The sequence below is a fragment of the Solanum dulcamara genome, chromosome 8 (genome assembly GCF_947179165.1).
Source record: "Solanum dulcamara chromosome 8, daSolDulc1.2, whole genome shotgun sequence".
In the NCBI taxonomy this organism is placed as follows: Eukaryota; Viridiplantae; Streptophyta; class Magnoliopsida; order Solanales; family Solanaceae; genus Solanum; species Solanum dulcamara.
Genome location: NC_077244.1, coordinates 78,493,414 through 78,508,771, shown reverse-complemented (window position 1 = coordinate 78,508,771; position 15,358 = coordinate 78,493,414). Strand labels below are relative to the sequence as shown.

The window sequence follows — 15,358 nt, the reverse complement described above, 5'->3', positions numbered from 1 at the left end:
TTCTGTATCCAAAAGTTGAATATTAATACCAAATAAATTTTCCTTTATTTATGAATTTCATTTATTTTCTTCCTTTCTATTGAAGAAAGGACTCGTCAAATCTAGACCAAGAGAGTTGAAGATGGCCACCAAGGTGAAAGGACTCCTTAAAGGCCTTCGTTACATTTCTCAAATATTTGGTGAGGGAATGCTCAATTATTCTATCACAATTTTCAAACTTTTTTCATTGCTTTTTGTTGTTGTTGTTGAAAATGATTTGGTTTATCACATAAGGAGAGTTGTGGTAGGCTAACGATCATTATGGAAATGTTTTGATCGTCATGAATTTGTGTTAGATATATACTAAATAAACAGAGTTAAACAAAAATAGAGATATTTTATTATAGGGTTCGCAACTAATTTATGTTATAGGAAGCACTTTTTTTTTTCTTTCTACTGAGCTCCTCGATGAAAATCCAAATTTCTACATTCGAATACGTTCCATGCCTGAAAATTAGAGATACTTCCTCAGCACTCGATGTGAAATTGTAATAATTCAGTCGAGCAGCTTTGTACATTGGATTTATGCCCACCCCATCACCACTCTACACACACAAATATACACACAGATTTTTATATAACTACTATATGTATGTTGATGCAGATGAGGAGAAAGAAAAAGAAATACAGATTGGTTTTCCCACAGATGTAAAGCATGTTGCGCATATAGGATGGGATGGACCATCAACAGATAATAATCCAAGTTGGGTAATACTCAATTCTTTTTTTCCTTTCTGCATGTAATTTTAAGTTAATGATCTTAATTTAATCTTCTTTTTTTCTCATTGTGGATATATGTTTGTTATTATGGTAATGTCTGTAGATGAAAGAATTCAATGGACCAGGACAATTTCAGTCAGCACCTTTGGTTCCTCCAGCATCAGATAATCCTGAAATTAAATGGGTTTCTGAAGGTTTGTTTGGTCACTTTTCTTTACCTCTTATGTCATTGAAATAATGTAAAAATGGAATACAAGTAGACGAGGGGAGAAATGTTGCAAAGAAGATCAAAGCAGTGAATTGTGAATTCACAATAAGTAAATTCCCCTCATTTGCCTGTCAAACAATTCTTATAGGATATAGTATGAAAGTCTATTTTAAAAGCATAACCGACTTAACTCACCCCAACGTAATTTTTCAGATAGATAGACAGATATATAGATAGAAAGAGTTGAATAATTACAAAAATATTTTTAGTCCAATTTCAAATTTATTGTCACAAGAGAAGTACTCCAATAAATAGGAAATGTTCTAGTTTGTGAATTTTAAATTTTAAATTTGCTTCAGACAATATGGACGAAGCTAGATTTTCACTAACGGATTCAAAATATAAAAAAATAAACATACAAAAAATCATGAGGGTTATATATACAAATACTTTTAAACTTATAAATAGTATAAATTTTTTTCGAGAGTGATTTGGAACCCTGGATTCGCCCTTGTGAGGCAATTACTTTGCATGAATTGTATGCTCCTATTTTTAGTGTTTTTTATCCCATTTCAGATTCAAACCGAAGGTCCAGAAATGCAAATTCTTCTTCCGTCCGAGATCAACCAGAACAATCAAAATCAACCAGGCATCATTCCTCTTCTAAGGAAAATGGCGGGACTGATTCTCCAAAGAAATCCAAGAGTTCCCGGCGTCACCGCCGGAAGGACTCTGCTGACGATTTAAAACATGGCCGGATCCCGCTAGATTCAGCCGCTGGCTCGGAATCTCCGGCAAGAGACCTTCCGAACATCCCTAAAAAATCACGTCGGAAGAAGTCCAAGGAATCCGTCCCAGGAGGTACCGTCGCCGGATCCCGATCGTCAAAGTCTAAAGGCACTTCTTCTAGTACAGCTGCAGCTCCAGCATCGGATCCAAGATCTGAAGGTGCAATACAGAGTTCGAGAAACAATGAAAGCATCGTTTCATAACAAAAAAACAAGAAAAAATTACCAATAAAAATGTATTCAAATGCATTTTATCCTCTTTTTTTTTTTGATAGTTTAGTAAATTCCATACATGTTTGGAAACCTCAAAAAGTTTTATATTATGTTCATAGAATTTTATGTAAAATTTAACCATTACCTTGTTCATTATACAGATTTCTAGTTTTAGTGTAAAATCTCTTTGTGATTACGGGGAAAGGGAAAGGAGAAGATATGAATTCTTTAAGTACTACTTACTCCTTGTTTTAATTTATTTGTCTAATTTTAACTTAACACAAAACTTCAAATTTAAATAATATTTAATCTTAAATTAAAAATATGTCGAATTTAAAATATTTTTTAATCTTATAATTTTAATCATATCATATAAAAAGTTAAAATTAAAAAAATTATCAAAAAATAAAAATATTAACAAACAAATAGAAACAAGTAACTAGTAAGGGGTCAAGCCACGACCCTAAGATCTTTTTAAATTGGAAACATCCGAAATTTTAGACTATTCCACTAATAAGTTTATATAAACATAGTTTCACACCACGCCTCTCAAAAGTCAAACCCAACCCGTGAGAATACGCTAGGATTGTTATTGTTTTAAGCACAACGTGTTAGATTAAACTAGGTTCGTTATTATTTGAAGAACAGTTTCACGACCACAAACACAAATTAAGACAGTAGGAAAACATCAATCAGAAGGATAAGTTATAACCGAATACCAAGCTTGCTCAAGTGTTGACAATAAGTGTAGCTCATTGTTTTATTGTAAAATCAAGAATTGCACATTCAGATTATCCCAGCCAAAAAAGGAAGCCAATCAAAAGGCTTACAAATTGGAATTATAACAATTTTTGTTATTTTTTTTGTTCTTTCAACTAAGCTAAGGCTTTGACTGCTTTTTCAGCTGCGTCATCTAAATCCTCGGCAGTTATCAGTTTCATGCCACTTTCCTGCACAAGACAAACCAGGGAAGAAGGTGATTTACTACTTGAAACTGACTTTTCCTATGCACGGCAAAATTAGCAACTGCTACGGCAAGGCAAAGTTCATGCCCCGCGACAAAGTTGACAATTTACCTTGAGAATTCTCTTCCCTTGTTCGACATTAGTGCCTTCCAGACGAACAATCACAGGCACTTTCAGTTGAACCTTAAACCACAAACCACAAGAATCAGCACATTATGCACAGAGCTTAATTGCACCCTCAAGGAAACAGAGGTCAGGTGTAAATATTGATGTGTGGCTAGATGGGACAAAACAGACACCAAAAATTGATCCTATAATAGAAAACATTGTTGGACAAACAAACCAAGACACATGATCACAGAATACTAACCTGTTTGGCAGCATTAACAATACCACTGGCTATCACATCACACTTCATTATTCCTCCAAAGATGTTCACCAAAATAGCTCTCACCTTCTCGTCTGCAGTCAAAATTTTGAAGGCCTCCACAACCTACTCAAGTACAAGAGATAAATTCAACTTTTTGTGGATTCTGAGGTTTTCAATATTTTAACACATCATTAAGCCAAAACAATAAACTTCAATATAACAATACTCTTGTTCAATTATCAAAAAAATAGCCCGAAAACATGCAAATGAGCATTAGACAACTATTCTTCATTGCTTTATCAAGAAACCACATATACCTGGCCTTCAGAAGCATTTCCACCCACATCTAGAAAATTGGCTGGCGTTCCCCCATGGAGCTTAATAATATCCATAGTAGCCATAGCCAATCCAGCACCATTAACCATGCAACCAATTTCTCCATCCAAGCCAATATAATTCAAATCAGCTTTTGCGGCAGCAACCTGAGGAGTTAACCAGAGTAAACAAAAAATAAAATAAAACCCGTATATAGTTGTATCAAGGATGAAAATTGAAAAGTCAGTTCCTCCGGTGACATTCAAAAAAAGAAAACATAAGGAGTACCTCACGGGGATCCTCTTGTGATGAATCACGAAGAGAAAAGATCTCTTTTTGACGGTAAGCAGCATTATCATCAAAATTGAGCTTTGCATCTGCAGCTATTAGCTTGTTGTCAGATGTTTCTGCAAGGGGGTTGATCTGCCCAGACAAATGTCTAGAATTAGGTATAAAAAGGGAGTCTTTTTCCTAATGGCATGATTGCTACAAACTGTTAACCAGTGGAACCTTTTGCTAAGTCTACAGAAGGTGCTTCTAAACAAATTGTGAAAATGCTTACCTCTAACATTGTGCAGTCAGTTTCACAGAAAAGTTTGTACAACTTTTTCACTTGTTCAATTGAATCGTTTCGGTCAGCTAGTTTTGGAGCCAAACCATCAACAACCTTCGCAGCATCTTCATCACTGATTCCTTTGAAAACATCGATTGGAACCTGGAAAATACAGATGCAGAAAACGTTCATCAGTTGACAACAATAGCAACAAAATAAAATTGCTAAATCTTGGATGAATATAGAAAGAAAAAGTAACCTTTATAATCATGTCGGGGAATTTTTCTGCAAGGTCTTCGATGCTGGTTCCACCCTTTCGACAAGCAATAATGAGCTGCAATAGGAAAAATAACAGCGAGCAGCTTCACATCCTTGATCAACAAAACATTTAAAGATGGTAACAGATATCCTCTAAATGACCAAGATTACTAATAAAGTACAAAGATTTTGCACTAAGAGCTTTAACAATAAAATTTAAAAACAAAAGATTTCCGGCTAGGCTTTTAGGCCCCAACACCCCAAACATTCAATAAATGGGAACTCAAATTGAAAAAAGTGTTTCCTGAACTTTCAAATATCCATAGAATTCCTCTTGAAAGTTGAAGCAAGTCATAGTAGTTCAACTTTTTGCCTGAGACATCATTCATGTCTAGACATCAAGGTAACTTATTCAGCACTAAGCATGCATCAATTTCAAGCAACATCGAGCTACTCCGCTCATAGGACAGAAGCTACACAATGCAGCACATGTTTCTAAATTGGGTTTCATTCAATAGATTCATATATTCGGGGCAGCAGCTCTTTTTTTTTTTAATCAGTATATTTGGAAGACACCCATGCAGTCAGAATCACAAATGAATTACTAAAGAGAACAGAGAAAACGAAGAAGCAACATAGGTAAACAGAGAAACTCCTTTATTTTCCTCTACTATTCACACTAAATTCTCTCTTTTCCCCCTAATATCATGTAGAGGTAACCGGGGTGCTAGAAAAATGTAATAGTAAAAACTGAAAGCTGGTGAGACGTCAAACAGGGATTTAATTATTTTGTTGATTAGTAACAGTCATTTGACTGGGATATAAGTTCTGAATATATGTTAACATCATTTAAGTGGACACGAAGTGCCCCAGGAAGTTTTAGAAACAGCAAGTCTTGGAACTTACAGGGCCAGCGGTTGCACGATCAAGTATAATTGAAAAGTACATTTCATTAACCAAGGACATCCTTTCACATAGGTAAACCTGCAATCAATTTGATAACAGAACATCAGAAAATCTGCACATTGTACTAGGTGCTGATAGTAGAATTATATTATCATATTTTGATCAAAATTAGTAATTCTGAGTTTCTGAAAAAATCAAATGAACAGTTTGCTGTTGTGATAGTCATCAGCATCGAATGAAATCAATTAAATGATTATAACGGTTTTAACTATGGGCATTGACTACACATTATCACCATATTTTTCAAAGGCAAAACAAGCAGAAAAGCGCCAAAGAGTTCGTTGGTCTTTTTGCGCGCGCAATTAGGCATGTGCTTTAATCTAGAAAGGTGAAAATGAGGAAAGAAATAAATTTTACACCTGTAACTGAGAAAAAAGAAACTATACAGACCTAGAAATTAAATAGCAGCAGCAACTACACTAACTATTGATCCGTAATATTTTTTACACAATTGATATAAGGATTATCGTTTATCCATCATTAGCATTTAGCAATAGCCGAGGGTTTATCGGAAACAACCTCTCTACCTTCACAAGGTAGGGGTAAGACTGTGTATACACCACCCTCCCCAAACTTCACTTGTGGGAGTACACTGAGTATGTTGTTGTTGTTGTTTGTAGCACCTAGCACTACCCTACTTAAAACATAGCCTGGTTACACTGAGGTGCGAGTTATCACCTTTGTAGCGCTAGAGCACCACCGAAGCGATGTGAAGCATACAACCACTGCACAGAGCTTCAGTGCTTAAGCACCTCAAGCAGACTTTTATTAACCACTTTATAATTTATAGAAATGGGGATAACAACTTATGAAACATAATACTTGAAGTAAACAACTTTCTCTTTCCATCTTAAATCTTTTGGATGATAAATCTAAATTGCGAGTAGATATTGATGTATGTTTGAAGAATATAGGTGTAAATAATAAAGTCCAAACCTTGCTGACAACTTTTCCTTGAGCTCCAGTTTGCTTAGTAACAAGTATTTGTCCAAGCATTTTACCTAAAACCAAAGAATTTGACAATGTTGTTCTTTAAAAAAAATATACACAAACTCATAAAGAAACAAAAAAATAACATGAGAGTTGTAATGATAAAACTACACACTCAAGAAAAGCATATTCTAGTAAGAATAAAAATGTTAAAGGCTTATTAAGACTCCTGTCAAACAATTTTATTATTGCCCATCTCAAAAAGTCCAGTATAATACTTAAAGATAGAAAACACACTGGCCACCCAATCTCTCCTTTAAGGGACAATTTGAAGGTATGTCGCTTAATTAGCTTGCATTTCAACAAATGATGACCACAAATCAGTTTCAAATGTAAGGATAGATGGAAACCTGAAGCACAAAATGCTAACAGAAAAGTTTTAAATCCTACAACTGGCAACGAAAAGAAAAATAGTGCCATGCTCGGTGTTAAAGGCTAAAACCTCATAGATATCTAGAGTGCGTCCCTAGCTGGTTTTCAGGGAAACAATCTTATCAAGTTAAGCACAGTAGTGCTTTCATTTCCAGTAAGAAACACCAACCTAGATATCTCTTCTGACAGTTGACGAAACCTAATGATACAACTACAACTCACACAGAAGAAACTTCAATCTATTCCCGTTCAAGAAAAAAAAATCAATGGCAAAAAGGATCTTTACCATAAAAACAGTTAACATACTTCTGTCCAGTAACAAAGAATTATTATTTTAGAAAAATCTAGCAGAGGAGAATTTTCAGTACTGGCAATTTCTTCAGCCTGATCAGCCTTGATAATATGAACTCCACCCTGAAATCCATTTTTGAACGTTCCAAGGCCACGTCCACCAGCAAGGACTTGTGATTTAATAACCACCTGTATCACCAAAATAGAAAAGCAGAAAGCATTTACCCTGTCCTTAACTGTGCAAAGATATCAGACTTATAGAAAGCATACTGCTTCATCGAACTACCTCATTTTGGTTAGGGAACACGTCTTGAATTGCTTTTTTCACTTCATCAAGGGAAGCAAAAGCAACACCTTTCGGTACATTGATTCCATATTTTCCCATCAATTCAGCCCCCTAATATCATAACAAGCAAAACTTCAAAACAATATATCATCAAAAGCTGGAGCATTATTTGATATGATAAAATTTCAAGCACTGCATTTTAAGAGTGTGTCAAACATTCGCATGTTCTAATGGAGTTGGTTTGAACTCTATAATACCTCTGAACAATTATAAAAAGATTATGTATTTGTACTAAATCTACACCTTTGCCTCAAAAAACGATACTGAGTGCAATATAATTCGATATCCACTATTCAAATTTTCCCAGCTTCTCCTCAACTTTCAAGGTACCGGAGAGATCTCAGCTACAAATGATCCATTAACGCAACAATTTTTACCATTCAAAAAATGTAATAGAAGATCAAAATTATTACGAAATAGAATGAGATGTGTACAAATTAAGCAGGATCAACTAGTTTAACATTGACGCGATATGATTTATAGATTCAGAAACATCTCATTTTACTGATATAGAGGGTAATAGGCGACCTGATACTCATGGATGTTGAGGCGGCGGAGCTGTTGCTGCTGCCATTTTCCGGCGACTGAAAGAGACTGGTTAGCAAGTTTACGCAGCATTCCTCTCACCATTTTCTCTCGGGTCCTCTGCTGCGATCGAAATGCAATAAATCGAAACCCTAATAAAAGTCTGAAAACAAAATAATAAAATAAAAGTCGTAGTATACTTTTTTGACCAACTTGTATTTTCCCCTTTTCTATCCCCGTTAGTGTATTCCCCTAAAATTAATGGAATTAATATTAACATTGGGCACCCAGTACTTTAAAATATATGAACTTTTAACATACAAAACAAATAAAGAAATATATGTATAACAACATAGCAATTATAATTTCATAAATGGGGTCATAGCGTGTAGGCACAATTTAGTTGTTTCCTAAAAACCTCTTATGCATCAAATCAAAAATGGAAACGAAATATAAGTAATGTACTAAAAATAGTTTTAGTATTATTGTATTAGTGGTTCTTTTTATCATGCCAATAGAGTTTTTCTGAATTGAGATGCTTATAAAATGTATGATTGAATAGAAAATAATTTTCAGTTTCTGAATATATACTATTTTCTTTTAAAAAACCATTTTAGTTTAATTTCTCTAAGAACAGTTAAACTACATTTTATAAGGAAAACAATTATCTTCAAGGAGAACGAGTAGAGTTAAGTTCATATTTGGGTCCCTTATTCAAAAAAAAAACAATTAATCACATCAATTTTTGAACATGTTTGCTTAAAATACTGCGATGAGATCATATTCTAATGAGCTCAACTTATCTTTACTTTTCGGAATGAGCTCAACTTGTCTTTACTAGACGAGGGGGACAAAAAACAGCAGTACTAATAAGTTCAGTATACGTAGACAAAACTGGATTTTGTCGATGCCTTGCTCTAAAATTTACTGGACCTTGTCATATACTCTTTTCTCTCCAATCAATAAGTAAAATGTATAGCGAAATTAGTACACCAATCAAACTAACAATAAAATCTAAGATGTGCTACAATAAAACCTAAAGTTTATTACCTTGAGTCTTAGCTGGATTTTATGAAAGTCCAAAATTTAAGATAAAATTAAAGTATTGGTCTGAAAAGGCAAAATCACCATATAGAAGAAATAGGCAATTGATATGTATTCTAGATGTAAAATTCTCAAACCGGTAAAAACTAATCTCTTAATAAGACAACAATCTGATATCCAAAAACATAAATTAACCATCAAAAAAACAACAATATCAAACTACTTAAGGAAACTCTTCTACACGATAGCATTGGCAGCACTTGCAATCCTAGGCCAAAGATCAGCACACTCTTTCCCAATTGGACCAGTGATTGCAGATCCTACAAGACAAACAGAGCACACGATAAGCAAAACATCAACAGCTCGCAAACTCTAGTTAGAAAGTAATGGCCATAGCATAACATCTCTACAAAAGATGACCAAAGGACTTGCAGAAGTGAAAGACAAATGGCTCAAGCACATAAACAGAGATAGCTTAAGGCATTCAAGTAAAGCTAGTGACTAAACAAAAAGAAAGTTTTTCAAGGTAATCTGGTCTCGGAAGGAACAATCTAGGTGAGTAAATATAAGTTACCTTTCATTTCTCCCTTGGGGTTCACAATTACACCAGCATTATCTGTATAAGAAAAAGGTAAAGCATCAGAAAACAAGTTTTTAATGTATGTTGTAAGATACTAGCAACAGCACTTCAAACATATTCCTGACGTGACTTTGCTAAACCTCAAAATCAGCAGTTTCTTCAACAATTACAAGTGACTCAACACAGTATTATACAAAAGAGCCAAAAAGTATTAATCCAATAAGGGGGTCATTTGGTAGAGTGTATAAGAATAGTATTGAATAGAGTGCACGAGTAATGCTGGCATAAATAATGATGAGATTAGTTATATTGGGACTACTTCCTATCCACTGTTTGTTTTGGTGTACTAAGGACAGTTTAGTCTTTATCCATACTGATCCATGTATTGGTAATACCATGGTTTGTTATGTAATAGCTCTACACCCTATAAAACTGAATAGGTATTAGTTATACATAGATTCAAAATCCTACCAAACAAGGGATTAAAATAATACCATGTCTAAAACATGTATTCGCTTCTCCAAAACATCCTACGACCTAACGACCCCTAAAAGGTTCATAAGGCATACCCAAGACTCTGTTTTTATTGTTAATTATCTGACTAAAAATATATTTTCCAGCAAAAAGGAATCAATGAATTACTCGCAACGGGCAGAAGTTATTTCCTCACAAATGTACCAACTCTTACTCTACATCATTTGCTTCAACTATCGCTTAGAAGTTATTCGGATCCTTCAACACTATGATTTATAACCCAAAACACTATCTTCCTAAATTATACTTGTCCTTGTATGATAAACATAACTCAAATAGTTTTATGCTTAATTCAACACTCGAATAACAGTGACTATAGTTTGTCTTTTTAGTTGAAAGACGCATAATAGGTAATAAAATACAAATTTTAGTGATAGGCAACATAAAATCAATTAATGATTAGCAAATATACCTTCAAAGTACATAAAGACACCGTCCTTTCGGCGCCATGGCTTGCGCTGACGAACAATGACAGCTGGCATAACCTTTTTCCTGAGATCGGGCTTACCCTTCTTCACGGTAGCCATAACCATGTCACCCACACAAGCTGAAGGCAACCTGTTAAGCCTTCCCTTGATACCCTTCACCGAAATGATGTACAGATTCTTTGCTCCGGTGTTATCGGCGCAGTTGACGGTGGCTGCCACCGGCAAACCCAGCGACATCCTGAATTTGTTTCCCGCGGAACCTCCGCGACCTTAAGGTACATTTTTCAGAAATCGAATCATAAATTAGATAAGTAAATTAAGAATAAATGAAGCTTATAATTATAAAACGATTGTTGAGATACCTCTCTTCGACATTGTTGCCGGTCTTGCTCAGCTGCTCACTCTCTACCTCCAAAACCCTAACAATAAGAGGAATGACAGGTGAACGCGTTATGCTTTTATATACAGTTTGTATTCGCAAAAGTGATGGGCTCTGGTCCAATGCTGTCTCAAGCTTGTTGTAAGGCCCATTACTGATTGAAATTCAGGCCTCTTTTCTGGCCCAATGCAGGAACATTTTGATTATTTTACTTTGACCATTTACTATTGTTTGTGTTATAGTATGAGTGTTCTTAGCCATGATAAGTATTTTGAATGAAGTGAAAATGTACATGTCATTTAATATTACATTAAGAAAAGAGAAATGTATGGATCAATATTATTATATTGAAGACAATATGCTATTATGAGACAAACTGTATTATGAGAAATGTATGGATCAATATTATTAATTTCTAAGGTAGCATAAATGACATGTTGATTTATACTTTAAGTTGTTGTTTGTGATATGCTTACATAAACAACAACATTATTTCTTGTGACATTAATATCTTCTTCTTAGAGTTTCTAAGGTAGCGTAAATGATATGTAGAGTTATATTTTAAGTTGTTAATGCTTGTAACATGTTTAATTTAACTTTACATGATGTTTATGGTACATTATTTTTTGTGACATTAATACTTTCTTTTGTTTTTTAACTCATTGTCAGTGTTTTGAAATTTCATGACTAAATTTTGGAGTTCGAACAAGACTTGTTTAAATATTTTCTATAAGTTAAACGCAAGACATTGTTCAAAAATTAAATTTAGACAGTTGAAAACTCTTAAATTTTGTCACAAGATTTGATAAAAATCTAAAATTCCAACTTATTAAAGTAAACTCAAAACCCAATTCCATTGAAATTTTATGTAATTTGATTGATAAAAGTTGAAATTCTGTGAATTTTCCTTGGGATTTAAACAATATATTGTATGAGTTCTAACTTGAGAGAAACATTTTATGGAGTCCTTATATTTCATTTCGAGTTACATCAAAATTTTAAAGGTTTTCATGTTTCATTTTAGTGGTATAATAGTTCAAATGATGAATTCAAAAAGGCATAATATATAAATATGTCTTTTAATTTGGTCCTAGCTGTCATTTATGTCCTCTAATTTTGGATGTGTAAATATTTAAATTTGTATAAAATTGAACAAGTAAACACACACGTCCTACATAAAATAATATATGTAAGATGCCGCTTAGGACGCAAAGTGTCATGTAGGACACCAATTAGGACATATATATATATTTTTTCAATTTTATATAAATAATGTCTACTTATTCACGTTTAAAATTAGGGGACACACATGATTAACTAAAATTTGACTGGTATTCAAAAGGTGGCTAATTTGCCCAGCCCAATACTCTACTCCTCTTCCTCCCCTCCAAATTTTCTTTTAGAACTTTCTACAACACCAAAAAAAACAAAAAAATGTATTCTACTCATGTCTCCTCCTTTATCTCCATTCCATTTCCTCCATTAAAATCAAGAACTCACAAACACAAATACTCTAAAATTCTATGCAACTCAGCTCCAAAAATGTCACTTAACCAAAACCCAAATACTAACCTCATAAACACCATTACTAAGCTCCTATGGGGTCAATCACTACCCCCACAGCTCCTCATCTCCACCGTCCGTTCAACCTGGTCCTCCACGTGGCAGCTCATGATGTCCCAGCTTGCTCCATCAGACCCAACCGGATCCTACACCCGACCCACTTCTCAATTTCGCTTACACTCCAACCCCAAATTGAAATTCTCCCCGAAAGACCTTCACCTTTACGTGGGCCTTCCATGCCCGTGGGCACACAGAACTCTCATTGTTCGAGCTCTCAAGGGTTTAGAAGATTCCGTAACCGTTTCAATTGCTTCTCCGGGTATCGACGGGTCTTGGGAATTCCGGGTTTTTTCTGACCCGGATAAGGATAAGCTTGTTCCGGGTTTGGATATAGCGAATGGGTGTAAAACCCTGAGAGAGGTTTATAAGCTGAGACGCGATGGTTATAGTGGTCGATCAACTGTACCAATGTTGTGGGATATGGAGAAAAAGGAAGTTCTTTGTAATGAGAGTTATGATATTATTGAGTTTTTCAATTCGGGTTTGAATGGAATTGCAGGTAATCCTGAATTGGACCTTTCACCACCAGCATTGAAAGATGAGATTCGAAAGTGGAATGATATAATCTATCCAAACGTTAACAATGGCGTGTACAGGTAAATACCCTTTTGTTATGTGTGTGTAATTTGTAGAAAAGCGTATACTTGGACTGTTTTTCCCCAATTTACTTGCTTCGTCTCAATTTATGTGATAGTATCCAAAAAAAAATCACTTGCTTACATATTATGTTAATGATGGTGACAAAAATGTAGAAGTAATGGATAAAATGTTAGTTTAGTGTGTAATTTTGGAAAAAAGCAGTATACTTGGGACTTTCTTTTTTCCTCAAAGTTACTCATTTAGCTTCATTTTATGTGATGGTGCCAATAAGCGTAGATTTTAAGATTTTAATTTGACAGTATAACAATATTATAAACACAATAGCTAAAAGTTATTCAGAGGGCAATACTCTATATCAAAGTTTTCAAAAATTAATAATTTCATGATTTGTATTCGTACAAACTATAGAATTGGTGGAAATCTAAAATGAGAGAACGTCGTGTGATCTAACATAGAGAGAGGGTATAAGTGTTGTTTTTAGTCAGTGTACACGCACTTCAATTAATCTACATCCAGTAATATCCTACGACCTACAAGCACAAGTACTGACTGATTTTGTCTACCAAGATTGATTGGATGAATTCACATTGAATGTTGAGTATACTCAGCTGGTTTTACAGTGTTTTTTTTTTTTTTAAAAACTGGTAACTTTAGTCTATATATCCACAGGTATACTACAACAAAAGTGTAGTTCCCCTTTAAAAGTGTTAAAACTTGCAGAGATAAACAGTCTTAATCTTCACTGCTGCCTATAAACAATCTAGCACATCAAAGATGTTTTCTGTCATAGTTAATATATTTTGTTTACACCAAAAATAAAAAAGAGCTAAGCAATTCATTTTGATTTTCTGTAAGCTGTTCTGCGCATTCTCAAAACTCCTGTTGTTTCTCTCTTCCAAATTGTCCACCAAATGCATGCTGGGACAAGTTTCCATCTCTTTTCCTTGTCTGAAGCATTGCCATCTCTATTCCAGCTGCTTAGATCTCCTCTAATGCTCCCTGGTTTCACCCATCTTATCCCCTTTAGACAGATAAACATTCTCCATAATTCTGTCCATGTACAATGCAAAGAAAGATGGTTAATTGTCTCTGCATGCTCTCCACATAAAGTACATCTAGAGGCCAAAGGAATGCCATTTCTTCTAAAAATCCTGTCTATTCTTAGCATGATATTAGGAATCTCATGGCTATTACTCACAATTTGATGTACAAATTCAGAAGGACAAAAGGTAATTTGTGTGCCTTTCTTACGTTCTTGTAGGTGTGGATTTGCACAAAGTCAAGAAGCATACAATAAGGCAGCAGAAGGGTTGTTTAAAACATTGGAAATGCTTGAGGATCATTTGAGGGGATCAAGGTATTTGTGTGGGGATGTTTTGACACTTGCAGATGTATGCTTGTTCACTACTTTGATTCGGTTTGATGTGGTCTATAATGTCCTCTTCAAATGCACCAAGAAGAAGCTCATTGAATTCACCAACCTCCATGGATATCTCAGAGACATTTATCAGGTACTTAAATTCCGTTCCTGCATATGTTCCATAGGAAAGGGCCCTTTGAATGTGGTGTCTCGATCAACTAGCAGAATAGGACAGAGAAAGAGACTAAACAAATCGTTTAGACTTTAGTTAGCGTATAAAGTAACAAAAAGAAAGTACTTTATCATTTGAGCTATCGAGGACAAGTCACGTATATGCTTAAGAAAGTGTTTTACTGTTGAACAGATACCAAAGGTTGCAGAAACTTGCAATATGGGCCAAATAATGGAAGGTTACTACAAGATTCTATTCCCATTGAATCCAGGGGGCATTAATCCCATTATGCCTAGTGGTTGTGAGGACGAAGTGCTCTCCAAACCTCATAATAGACACTCCTTGTGTTTGGAGGCTGTTTCTTGAATTTAAATGCAAGGATATTCCACATTCTGCTATGGACGAGTCCGTTATTTTTTTTGTGTGTGGTGTTGTGTATACACTTGTATGTACAAATTGTATATATAGAGTTCGACTGTCCTCGTTGTTGACGTACTCCTTTTATATCAACCGGCAATCCTATAAAAATATGGGTACAGTTCTTTTCTATTGATGCACAAAGAAAATGTTAGGTAGCAAATGAACAAGATACTGAGGAATTGTCCACACGTGAAATCAAAATTGTTGATACGTGTCTTTTCTACAAAAAGGGATGTCTTGTGTTGGATTATTCAAGAATCAGGTTGATTTTTTTTTACATAAAGGTAAGTTGCCCTTTC

The 15,358-nt window shown here is 34.6% G+C and overlaps 4 protein-coding genes across 4 annotated transcripts; 2 read left to right on the top strand and 2 right to left on the bottom strand.

Annotated features, from left to right (window-relative positions):
- The first annotated feature begins 10 nt into the window (after positions 1-10).
- LOC129900713 (CRIB domain-containing protein RIC6-like) lies at positions 11-2,110 on the top strand. The gene is made up of 4 exons (XM_055975733.1): positions 11-179; positions 644-747; positions 863-953; positions 1,544-2,110. The coding sequence occupies exons 1-4, from the start codon at positions 122-124 to the stop codon at positions 1,957-1,959; spliced, it is 669 nt and encodes a 222-aa protein (XP_055831708.1). The 5' UTR covers positions 11-121; the 3' UTR covers positions 1,960-2,110.
- Positions 2,111-2,650: 540 nt separating this feature from the next.
- On the bottom strand, positions 2,651-8,128 carry LOC129899178 (succinate--CoA ligase [ADP-forming] subunit beta, mitochondrial). Its single transcript, XM_055974026.1, has 12 exons — positions 7,923-8,128; positions 7,335-7,445; positions 7,126-7,237; positions 6,332-6,396; positions 5,336-5,413; positions 4,431-4,505; positions 4,181-4,333; positions 3,907-4,041; positions 3,621-3,785; positions 3,304-3,426; positions 3,045-3,116; positions 2,651-2,918 (listed from the first exon to the last, which is right to left on the bottom strand). The coding sequence occupies exons 1-12, from the start codon at positions 8,022-8,024 to the stop codon at positions 2,844-2,846; spliced, it is 1,266 nt and encodes a 421-aa protein (XP_055830001.1). The 5' UTR covers positions 8,025-8,128; the 3' UTR covers positions 2,651-2,843.
- Positions 8,129-9,051: 923 nt separating this feature from the next.
- LOC129900235 (60S ribosomal protein L23) lies at positions 9,052-10,976 on the bottom strand. Its single transcript, XM_055975159.1, has 4 exons — positions 10,868-10,976; positions 10,490-10,774; positions 9,538-9,579; positions 9,052-9,283 (listed from the first exon to the last, which is right to left on the bottom strand). Exons 1-4 carry the CDS (start codon positions 10,878-10,880, stop codon positions 9,201-9,203), a joined length of 423 nt encoding a protein of 140 aa, XP_055831134.1. The 5' UTR covers positions 10,881-10,976; the 3' UTR covers positions 9,052-9,200.
- Positions 10,977-12,232: 1,256 nt separating this feature from the next.
- Positions 12,233-15,186, top strand: LOC129900581 (uncharacterized). Its single transcript, XM_055975591.1, has 3 exons — positions 12,233-13,103; positions 14,369-14,618; positions 14,832-15,186. The coding sequence occupies exons 1-3, from the start codon at positions 12,319-12,321 to the stop codon at positions 15,003-15,005; spliced, it is 1,209 nt and encodes a 402-aa protein (XP_055831566.1). The 5' UTR covers positions 12,233-12,318; the 3' UTR covers positions 15,006-15,186.
- The last annotated feature ends 172 nt before the right edge of the window (positions 15,187-15,358 follow it).

Coding starts and splice junctions, on each gene's coding strand:
- LOC129900235 (XM_055975159.1), bottom strand. Junction 9,580..10,489: donor TGTCTTTATGTACTTTGAAG/GTATATTTGCTA, acceptor TTTCTTATACAG/ATAATGCTGGTGTAATTGTG. Junction 9,284..9,537: donor CCCCAAGGGAGAAATGAAAG/GTAACTTATATT, acceptor TTTGTCTTGTAG/GATCTGCAATCACTGGTCCA.
- LOC129900713 (XM_055975733.1), top strand. CDS start 122: ATGGCCACCAAGGTGAAAGGACTCCTTAAAGGCCTTCGTTACATTTCT. Junction 180..643: donor TTACATTTCTCAAATATTTG/GTGAGGGAATGC, acceptor ATGTTGATGCAG/ATGAGGAGAAAGAAAAAGAA. Junction 954..1,543: donor AATTAAATGGGTTTCTGAAG/GTTTGTTTGGTC, acceptor ATCCCATTTCAG/ATTCAAACCGAAGGTCCAGA.
- LOC129899178 (XM_055974026.1), bottom strand. CDS start 8,024: ATGGTGAGAGGAATGCTGCGTAAACTTGCTAACCAGTCTCTTTCAGTC. Junction 6,397..7,125: donor TCAGGCTGAAGAAATTGCCA/GTACTGAAAATT, acceptor CTTTGGTTTTAG/GTAAAATGCTTGGACAAATA. Junction 3,786..3,906: donor CACAAGAGGATCCCCGTGAG/GTACTCCTTATG, acceptor TTAACTCCTCAG/GTTGCTGCCGCAAAAGCTGA.
- LOC129900581 (XM_055975591.1), top strand. CDS start 12,319: ATGTATTCTACTCATGTCTCCTCCTTTATCTCCATTCCATTTCCTCCA. Junction 13,104..14,368: donor GTTAACAATGGCGTGTACAG/GTAAATACCCTT, acceptor ACGTTCTTGTAG/GTGTGGATTTGCACAAAGTC. Junction 14,619..14,831: donor ATCTCAGAGACATTTATCAG/GTACTTAAATTC, acceptor ACTGTTGAACAG/ATACCAAAGGTTGCAGAAAC.